We start from the raw sequence: 11,100 nt of genomic DNA on the forward strand, positions 1-11,100 counted from the left end.
GGGCTCACATTAAGAAGCTTTTTAATGATTTAAAGGATTCTACTGACTCAGTGTTACGTTGTGTTTTGTTTCACAGTGTATTCGATCTCTGCGTGGCATTACACTCTTCCTCCTCACCATGAAGAGTGTCACCGCGCTGAGAGTGACCTCCTCCGACAGTCTGCACCAAACTCTGCCCTCCAAAGCTCATCGCTACCCAGAGCATTACAATGCCGTTATGTGATGACTTTCAAAGAGAAAAGCAAGAGCACTCGGAATAAAGTATTATTTTATTTTTTTAAAATGTTTTCGGATTTCACATCGCATAAACACCATTTCCCAACGTGCATTGCGGCTAAACCATCCAATCACCGAGCTGAGGATCTTGCCTACGTCTGTTTCCGGTATTTGTTTATGACGATGTGATGTGAGATGTGGGACTGGGTTGGAGATTTGCACAGGGGAAAAAACACCATTAAACAGTTACACAACATAACAGAAATAATATCGATAGCAGCGTCCCTAGCAACCACCTTGGTAACAATGAAAACGTTGTATAGACACAATTTCCTGAAGTAATCTTCGTAATAACTAACAAACTAAAGATCATGTACATCCACTGCACACATAATCTGAAATAACAACTCATATTTCTCGCATCAAATGACATCAAAACGCATTTTAATGGCCAAACTAACCTTAAAATAGGCATTTTCCACCGAGAATAAAACGAAGGTCGGCCATGTTTGTTTTTTTCTGCGGGGAGAAATTTGAAGATCACGTGACATAGACGCCAGCCATTGGAATGAATGGTGAAAAAAACGTGTTTTTGTAGAAATACTATGTCCCAAGTTGTGGACCAACGTAGTTATTACACGTTTAGATGTGAGACTGGGTTGAGCACCCCCTGCTGCTCCTTTGTAGTCTGTCGTTGTGCCAAAAGACAATGCGGCCATCTTCACCGGCGCATAATCCACACTAGGGACAGTGTAAAATTGAAGCTGCAGCCAACACTGTTAGTGTTGTTCTTACCGGTGTTGGTGTTCACATCTTACACTCTTAGTGTTAGTAACACTGTGATAGTGTTATATTGTCAACACTTTGGAAAGTGTTAATTTAATACTTGCTCGTGGTTTCTATATAAACTCTTTCATAGTGTTAAAATTAACTACATGGGTGTTGAATTTTAAGATTTCAAATTTGCTGTGTAATCAAACAGGTGAACCTAAAAATGTAACATATGACTGGAAATATACTTCAGTTAGATTTTAATCATAGGATTTTCTAGGGGTGCCAATAATTGTGGCACATGTGTTTTGGAGAAAAATATGTATTTAAAGTCAACATTTTCTTTGTTTCAATCATTTTACTTCAGGGCACTGTATCTATGTGTCTTGTTCATGTAACCAAGCAAACACAAACATTATATTTATAGAGTCAACACACTTTTTTATTAATATGTAATGTTGAAACGTAATGCAGTGGGTGTTTTACAGTGGGCTTCACTGAGGAAAGAGTAGAAATCCACTGAAAATGATGCGATTATGCGAATCATCCCGAACGCCGTAGTTGGAGGGCAGAACGATGTAGACAACATCTCCCTTCTCCAGCTGAAGAACCATTGCGTTAGACGCAGAGACCACGCCAGATCGATCAATGTAATCTGAAAGCCTCATCTTTCGCTGGTTGTTGTGATATAATACAACAGAGGTATAAGTTGATCTGCGGCTCTCCCACATGTTGAACCTGAAGTAGTAGACTCCTCTGACGGGGGCTGTGAAGATACCTGCATCAGAGGAGAAGATGAGTGAGGGGAGATTGTTTCTGGTGCTTCAGCAGGACTTAAGGATGTTTTTTAAAATAAGGAGCATGTAGGAGCTCTTGACTTGGTTCTACTTTCTACCATGATCCATTGTAGGATTACTAAGATATGTTTTCATTAAGAACGTGTGTGTAGTAGGCCTACCTGTAGTTGGGCTGTAGGCCTGGCCGATATTGGTGAAGACTTTACTGAACTTCAGTGTGATATCAGTCTTGAAGGGTCCGACTGATCCTGAATCAGTGAGACCGGCTGAGAACGCCACCTGAGGACGGTCTGTGAGAAAGAGGAGGATGCTCACAGAGCGATGAGAACTCATTAACAAACTGTCTATTAAAACAAAAAAAGAGTGGTTTGGATTCTGATAGCCAGCAGAGATTGATATTTAATATTCTCCTCAGGATACCAGTTCCTTTCTTTAAAACATTTTGACTCTTCATAATCTGTTTCTTACCTGCGTTCTCCCTCTGGAGCTCCTCCACCTCCTTTTCACTGGAGCTCATTCTGCCCTCTAGAGCTGAACAAATGAAAACGTTTAAAAAATATGGTCAATATTTATTTTCAGTTTTTGTCACTTTTACACATCACACATTTTTATGAAAACAACAACAACCTTGTTTGTCATTTCTTCCATCTTTCTTGTAACATATTATATTATAACATTAAAATACAGCAATATTGACATGAAATGTACATATACCCGTATAAATAAAAAAAAAATATGACAAGTGGAAACCCGTGCAGATATAAGAGGTATCTTTGTGTGCAATGTGCAACATTTGGAGCGCTGTGCAGGACTAACGGTATTGAAAGGAACAACATATTGTTTGCATTGTGTGGAGTAATGTAATGCATAGAGTCGATGCTGAGGGTCAGTGGGGGTCCCGGGCCTTGGTAATGAGGCAGGGGAGGGGATCCTACCTGTGCTCCTCTTCTCATTTGCTGTTGCTCTATCCAGGAGATCTGCAATACAAAAAGCAGCTCATTATCTGATCAAAACCGCACGTTATATCTTATCAGTATGTTCATCTGATTTTCTCTTTTCTCACTTTTGTGTTTTATTTTTTGTATTCTTCTTTGGTTACTTTGTACTCCTACCTGTGCTCTTCTTCTCCCTTGCTGTGACTCGAGCCAGAAGATCTGCAACAAAGAGGAAGAGCAGGTTAACAGCTGTTACCTCCATATATCTCATCAATATGTAGAATTTGTTTCTGTGAAATATATCTTTCACTTCTCTTTTCTCTCTTTTTCGTTATACACAAAAACATTCAATGTTTATTTTTTAATAATAGTTTCTGTTTCTTACCTGCGTTCTCTCTCTGGAGCTCCTCCACCTGCTTTTCACTGGAGCTCATCCTGGCCTCTAAAGCTGAACAAGTTTAAACATTGTAAAATATAAATGATGGTCAACATTTGTCTTCAGTTTTTGTAATTTTTACATTCAAGAATGTTTCTACCATACTAACATGTTCATTTTCAAATGTTTGCTCGACCGCTTTTTAAATATGGGAAAAATGTTCAGTTTTTATGAAAACACAACAAATCTTCTCAATGTTGTCTTTGATTACTTTGTACTCCTACCTGTGCTCTTATTCTCACTTGCTGTGACTCGAGCCAGGAGATCTGCAATGCAAAAAGCAGCTCATTATCTGACAAACAACCACACGTGATATCTTATCAGTATGTTCATCAGATTTTCTCTTTTCACCTCTCTTTAACACTTTTGTATTTTACACAAAAACATGTCTTTGTATCTTAATAGTTACAACATTTCCCTTTTTATGATGTTTCTGTAACTTACCTGCATTCGCTCTCTGGAGCTCAGCCCAGACGTCAGTGCTCATCTGGGTCTGACTGCTGCTCTGATCGAGGGCTGCTTTCACTCCTTGGATATCAAACTCCCCCTCTTTCTTCCCTGTCCCCCCTCCATCCTCACCCTGAGCCCCGTCCAGAGCAGACAGAGCAGCAACGCCAGAAAAACTGCAGCTCTCCTCATTCTGAAATATCGCTGTTCAGACAGAGAAGTGTGACACGTCTCACTCTGTTCCCGTCTTTATATCTACGTTAAACAGGTCACTGGCAAGGCCATGAGAATCCAGCAGATGGCTTTGATAACAAATGTGATATACATCCAAACGTCCCTGGACATCTTACTGATAGTAAAGGGGAAACAACTTGAATTCTGTTCCTTTAAAAAAAGTGTATTATTCCTGATTTTTCTATATCGCTCTTTTTTTGTGATTAGACCTTGTTTTCCTCGACTTGTATTAAACTAAGCTACCCAAAATCATCCGATATTTAAAGGAAACCTCTATGTGTTTAACAGGTGTACATGGTGCTCATAGGGGAAGATGGTTTCTCACAAACAAGAGAACTACATGTCCCAGGATGCACTCTGTTCAGGAGGAACTCTCAAGACACCTTTATCATCAGGTGAAATCCCAAAACTCCACATAAAGTGAATACACAGCTGCGTTTTACATCAATCTCACATCCTTATTGAGCTGCTTTGAACTGGTTTTGCTCATGTATAAAGGCGGTCTGTCTCTGACCCCACAGTGCAGCCGACAGCCTGGGCCCTGTGTGGGGGGTGCACATATGGCACGACAACTCTGGACCCTCCCCGAGCTGGAGCATCAAACACCTGGACGTGTCCGAGGTAAAGAGTGACATCACCACACACATCCTTTACCCCAGGGGTGTCCAAAGCTGTTTCACAGAGGGCCACATACAGAAGATTATACGAAGGGCTGGGCCACTCAGAGGAGAGAAGAGGTATATCGCCTCATAGGTTCAGTTATAAGTTGGAAACATCTATCAAATGTAGGTAAATTATTCTTGATACTTGAAAATGCTTTAAGAAACACAACAGCTCACAGCTCTCCAGAGGGTTTACTTTATTTTGTTAGCAGCTCATTCCCTAAAACAGAAGCTTCAGATTGCTTTTAATAAGAGGAAATATGAAGGGTCTATTTCAAGGTCGTTATGTACATTTGTTATTTGGCTTTTTTCTTATCAACTTAGATTTGTCAGAAAATCTTTTCAACTTTAATTGACTGAATTTATTTGAAAATGGTTCTTATTTACACACGAATACTGTGTTATATATTTGAACATGTATATTTAAGAAGTGCAATACAAGACAGGCAGAAGTTTCATTTGTTGGCCATATTTCTTTATACTTTTTTAATTAGCTGAGGGCCGATTCAAAACGGTCCGCGGGCCGCATTTGGCCCCCGGGCCATAGTTTGGATATCCCTTGCTTTACCCCCTGTTTCCTTCATTTCAGAAATACAAATTAGTTTTTCTCGGTGAAGGTAGAATCGAAAAAAATGAGAAAATTCTCGACTTATTTCCTGTGGGTGAATTACGGCAGTATGTCACAACACTAAAACTGTTTACAAACTCTTGCACAATTTAATTTATCCTGTAACTGCTTCACAAACACTTGCAATTTCTCCTCACTATTTTAGACCGTTCTGCATGAACACTTCTGACATTTTTGCAGGCGTGTTTGTGAAATATATACGACTGGATAAATGAGAGTTGGATTGTACTGCATGTTTTGTGAGAGTTTTTTAAAAAATCATTCAAGAATTTTCACTTTTTGTTGGATTCTTCATTTTTCATGGAGGCATTCCCTGGCTCCATCAACAATTCAATTCAATTCAAAACCTTTATGTATCCAGGTAAAATCCCATTGAGATCAATGATCTCTTTTTCAAGGGAGACCTGCAGCAGTAAGTTCCACAAGAAGACATAAACAACAGAACAACAAAAGGACATCATACAGCAAAATGTACAGGGATTACAATTTACATATTTAACCACAAGTACAGGTACCAACAGCATCTGATTTTGTAGCATCCAACCGAGCTTTAAAAACATGTAGTGGTACTAGCTTATACAATGCAATATAAATAGATATAAGGCATAAAACAATACAAATAAAATAGACTAAGTTGCAAATAATGCAGGAGTAGTTCAATAAATACAAGTAAAATATAATAAGATGAGCTAAATAGTCTAGTTGTCAGCGTATAGAGTCCTGTTGTTAACCCGGAAATGTACCCTAAAGTTAGAAATGTATTTGTATTGGACAGATTGCCTATTTATTTGAAAAAGAATTGCCCACAGTAGAGGTAATCATTTCCATCTTGTGCTCTGTACATCCAATGGTGGCACCATTACTCATGGTAGTCAAAATCAGCTCAGAGAGAGTACACATATGGCCACTTTCTGGTTAAAACTGCCATCATTGATCCTGAAAATCCCCCCAAAACCACTCCAAATCGGCCACATCATTGTTTTACTTTTGTTTACATATGCTATAATGCCATTCATCTTAATTAACTCCATTTATGCTAATTGTGCAAAGTGCCCAACATATGCAAGTTAGCATCCGGCAGTTTCTATGTACTTGGGACCCCTACTATACATTACTATCATAACACTTTGGGGTACTCAACATTTCAGGGTTCACTAGAATGTAAAATGAAATGCTGTAATTTAAATACTGCTTATTGTAATAATAGATAAACATGTGAGATGCGAACAGATGGTATGAAGTTGTGAAGGCACAGAGCTCAGGGGTTCATCAGTCTTATGGCCTTTGGGATAAAATGGTAGGGGGACAAACGGCCTTTGGGATAAAACGGTAACACAGGATCAGTCATATGTCGTTCTCCGGGTAAAGTGTTGGGGATCTGCGTGTTTCTTAATGCAGAGGGCAGCTGAAGGGACGTGCGTGGCTCTTTGTGGCTCAGTGCTGGTTGGCTGTGAACCAAAGTGACGGGCGGGTGGAGAGGATTCTGGTAAAATGCACTCGTGGAATAGGCTTTTATGAGGTACATAGTCCTCATACACATACACTCAGATACAAAAAACAAATATTAATATCTCCCCCCCTTGCAGACGCTGAGTCTCAAGCTATCAGACTATTTGGCCGATTACCACATCTGGATATCTTTGTACAGCTGCCCCTGCCCCAACGCGTTCACACACACTCAGAGACTGTGTGTGAGCCTGCTGCTTCTGCTGGGATATGCATGTGTCGGCACACTGATCATATCACACATGGATGATCAGGTTGGTTAATAAAACCTATACAGTTTAATATTTAGAGCCCCAAGAGTGTCCGAAACATTTTAACGCAGATCCGTTGTTTGCAGTTGCCCTTCCAGTTTGGCTGTGTAGAAGCAACAGCTGTTTCTGTGCGGACAGGACTTCTGAGTGTGTGTGGTGTTGCCAGCAGCAGCACACTATTTGGTATCTGTTTGGCTCCAAATACCAAACAGATCATTGCAGCATCCCATGATCCCCTCTGTTTCAGCCCTGTTTCTAAAGTGCTGGACAAAACGTGTAAGTATCATCAACATTTGTTTGCCACAGATCTGATTTTCTGGAATAGTGCAAAAGCCAATTTGAAAAATCCCATTGACTTTTATTTGAGGGAGCCATTGCGATGCTAACATGCTAACATCCAAGTTTGCTAACAAACAGACGTCATCCCTGCACCGCTCTATTGCAAAAGGACCTATAAGGCTTGCTGTCCTCTGTCTATACCCTGTAATGATTCAATATAAACTATACCAGTCATTTGAATCGTATTAAGGGTGTGTTTTATTTCTAGTTACCTCTTAATAACAAATGTACTACCCCCTAAGTCCCTGTACTTCTTCCACTCTACCAACCAGTAGCAGTTATTTATAATTGGTACCCAATATGTACAAAACATTTACAAACTGTTATTTTAAATATGACTAATTCAATACGTTTGATATATCAAACCAAATAGCTTTAATATTGGAGCATCATCCTTCAGACGCCTGGTGTACCACAACGATGTAAAACACATAGTGAGATTTATATTTAATGCTTCAAACACGATTATATTTAGTGAAATAGTGCAAAAATCAATTAAAATCAACTGATCTGTATATAATGTCAGTATTTTTTTAAGTGTGTCTAAGTAGAAACAAACACACAAATAATGCACTTATAATAAATAATTATATATTTTATGTTAATAAAGACAGAAAAGACATGTGTGCTTACAAAGAAGCATGTGACTTTGACTCAAAACAACATCAGGAACAATTAAAACAAATTAAATGTTTGCATTGTGTAACTGTAAAGACCTTAAAGCACAACATTTATTCTGCCTATAAAGTCATAAAGTGGGACAAATTAATTACATTTGACTACGAAATCACATGTGACCTTAACGGAATCACATGTGACCTTAACGGAATCACATGTGACCTTAATGGAATGACATGTGACCTTAATGGAATCACATGTGACCTTAACGGAATCACATGTGACCTTAATGGAATGACATATTCACAGATGAGAGTACGCGATGACCTCATCACATGACATCACAGATGGCCTTCAAGTTGAGATTGCGAGAGCTCTGAAGTGCAGGCATTCTTCAGTTCTTCAGTTCAGAGCGGTGAGTGGTACACGTATTCAGTCAGAGCAAACTAACTTCACAGTTTTCCCGACAAAACACGTATTACGTACACACGTAGATTTCTATTCCTACGCACAACACAAGTCCACAGACAGCGCCATGGATAGAACACAGTCAGACCAGAGCAGCAAGGAGACATCCCACAGCCAGAACGATGAAAGTCTGCTGCAGTTTGACGCAGAGACCGTCAAACTGCTCGTGATGAGAGGAGATGAACTCTTTGAGTGTTTGACAGTCTGTGAGGAAAGATACGGCGCTCTGGAGGAAAGATACGGCGCTCTGGAGGAGGAGATGGAAGCTAAAGAGGCTCGACACAAGCAGCAGCTGGACGAGAACCTGGTGACCATAAACCTGCTGAAAAGAAGAGAGGAAGAACTCCTTCAGAGCCAGGAGAAGTCCACCAAGGACCTGGCTGAGAAACAACAGAGCTGGGAGAATGGAAAACAAGGCATGAAGTATGTAGTGGACGAGAAAAACTACCAGGCCGCTAGAAACCACACCTTGGAGACGGAAAAACGAAAGATGGAATGGAAAGTGAAAGGGGTGATGAAGCACAACAGTCAGCAGACCTTTAGAATCCACACCTTGGAGAAGGAAGTCCAGAAGCTGGTGCTCCAGTTGGAAAAGCAGGGAGAAAAGAACTCTGAAGACCAACAACCGATGGAGGCCAAACTAAAACAGGTGGAGAAGGAGAACGAGGATCTGGCAAAGAAGAACACAAGCTGGGAGACGGATGTCAAACAGCTGAAAGACCAGATGAGAGAGAAGGAGGAAAAGTTCTCCAAAGACCTGGCCGAGGAACAGCTGAGCTGGGAGAGTGAGAAACATCAGCTGGAGGGCGAGAGGAGAGAGATGGAGACGACATTGAAACAGGTGGAGGAATCCAAGAAGAAGCTGGCTGAGGAGAACCGCAGCTTGGAGTTGGACGTCACACTGAATGTCTTGCTGGTGAAGCAGTTTGAGAAGGACATGGAGGTGCAGCAGGAAGAGTTCTCCAAACGACACCAGAGCTGGGAGACCAAGGCCAGTTCGATGGAGACCGAAATAAAAGAGGTCACTCAGGAGAAGGAAGACCTGGCTCAGACACTTCAGAGCCAGGCGACTGAATTCAAAGACATTCAGGCTCAGTTACATCAGGCAGAGGATGAGAACAACGGGAGCTGGGAGACAAGAGTCCATCAGCTTGAGAAGGAGATGAAGGAGCAGAAGGAGAAGTGCTCCAAAGACCTGAGCCAGAAACACCAGAGCTGGGAGACCACGGTTCATCTGATGGAGACTCAACTGAAGGAGGCGAAGGAGGAGAGGGACAACCTCGCTCAGACGCGACTGAGCTGGGAGACCAAAGAGAAGAAGATGGGGGAAGAGAAGACACTTCTGGAGGACCTGTGTCTTCACAGGAAGAATAAGAGCAGAGGATTCTTCGCTCGCAGGAGGGCGACTGAGGAAAGGGACGTCGTTTTGCAGAAAATGCTGCACAAGATGGAAGAGAGGAGATGAGAAAGAAAGCAAAGGGGGAGAAGGAGGAGAAGGAGGAGGCTGGACGTCAGTAGCTGTCTTTTCCTCTCCTCTCTCCCTCCTCCCTTTCTCTCACCTCCTTCCTCCTGCCTCACCCCCTCCTGCCTTCCCATTTTCATACTCAGGGTTTTCTCCTGGAGCTCAGGTTTTCCCACAATCTGTATAATGGATGTAAAAAAACTCACTTGAAGTCCCTCCCCCTTTAACTGTACCTACTTCCTGCTCCCTCACCATCTCTCTCCTGACTCCATCCTTTACCTCCTTCCTCAATACTTCGCCTCCCTTCACTCCAAACTCTCTCCTCCATTTCCCTCACCTCTTCCTTCCTACATCACCCTCTCTTCCACTTTTCATATTTAGTGTTTTTTAGTTGTATTTAGACTTGATTTTCAAATAAAATGTTAATTAAATGTATTCTGTGTGTGCCTCACTGTGTAAACGTATACAGTATATATTAATTACTGTATGTTGGTTACTAAAGTACCGGTTCTATTTGTGATTTAAACAACTTTGAATTTAATAAATATAACAACAATAGAAGATGTTTGTGCAGATTGTTCTTTTATTTTGGGGTTCAATTACATTGTTTTTTTTTTTGTTTTTTTTTAAATGTGTTGATTTAATATGAGCTGTTAAAGTGTTCAAAGCTCAGGGTTTACATTTTAATGTTATTTAAAGGTCCCCTATTATACTGTTTTTCAGGTCTCATATATACAGAACATGTCTTGTAATGATACAGAAACAGGAAGAGTCTGTTGAAGACTCAGGAGAACATTGAGGAAGTTGGTCAGGAGACTGGGGCCCTTCTCACTTCAGTTAAATGGATTCCTTGTGTCCCTCATTGCGTCGTTTCCCTGTGACTAGTCCCTCCCACCAGGGAAGCATGGAGGGACGCAAGGAAACCACGAGAAGCAGGGGCTGCTTCTCAGGTCGACTATTTTCATTTCCTCGCTCCTCGGTCCTCTGTCTCACCGGAAGTTGATTTGCCTGCGCCATCTTGAGTACCGTCCCATGGCTCTTATTTCTGCCGGAGGACCGAGGATCGAGGAGCGATCATGGAGGAGCGATAACCGAGGAACCACCAGACCATCCTCCGATGAAATCCTCAGATACTCACCCCGCCCCCTTACTGTGTATCGCTCACTGATTGGACGAGGCAGTGCATCCACTGATCTGATGCTTCTTGACATGAGAGCAGAGTGAAGAAAATACATGAACCTCACGGGAGTCACTCCTCAGTTTATACCGTGTTTTGTTTCAATTCATGTATCATTTAGTTACAAATATGTGATATATCTGAACAACAAAG

General features: G+C 41.2%; 2 protein-coding genes across 2 annotated transcripts; one reads left to right on the forward strand and one right to left on the reverse strand.

Moving 5' to 3' along the window:
* Positions 1–1,414: 1,414 nt before the first annotated feature.
* On the reverse strand, positions 1,415–3,466 carry LOC117535570 (complement C1q-like protein 2). The gene is made up of 7 exons (XM_034200087.1): positions 3,380–3,466; positions 3,105–3,167; positions 2,897–2,938; positions 2,720–2,761; positions 2,253–2,315; positions 1,946–2,074; positions 1,415–1,765 (listed from the first exon to the last, which is right to left on the reverse strand). The coding sequence occupies exons 2-7, from the start codon at positions 3,151–3,153 to the stop codon at positions 1,482–1,484; spliced, it is 609 nt and encodes a 202-aa protein (XP_034055978.1). The 5' UTR covers positions 3,154–3,167; positions 3,380–3,466; the 3' UTR covers positions 1,415–1,481.
* Positions 3,467–4,125: 659 nt separating this feature from the next.
* Positions 4,126–10,205, forward strand: LOC117535556 (IgA receptor-like). Its single transcript, XM_034200070.1, has 3 exons — positions 4,126–4,231; positions 4,358–4,457; positions 8,150–10,205. Exon 3 carries the CDS (start codon positions 8,163–8,165, stop codon positions 9,771–9,773), a length of 1,611 nt encoding a protein of 536 aa, XP_034055961.1. The 5' UTR covers positions 4,126–4,231; positions 4,358–4,457; positions 8,150–8,162; the 3' UTR covers positions 9,774–10,205.
* The last annotated feature ends 895 nt before the right edge of the window (positions 10,206–11,100 follow it).

This window comes from Gymnodraco acuticeps, unplaced genomic scaffold (genome assembly GCF_902827175.1).
Source record: "Gymnodraco acuticeps unplaced genomic scaffold, fGymAcu1.1, whole genome shotgun sequence".
In the NCBI taxonomy this organism is placed as follows: Eukaryota; Metazoa; Chordata; class Actinopteri; order Perciformes; family Bathydraconidae; genus Gymnodraco; species Gymnodraco acuticeps.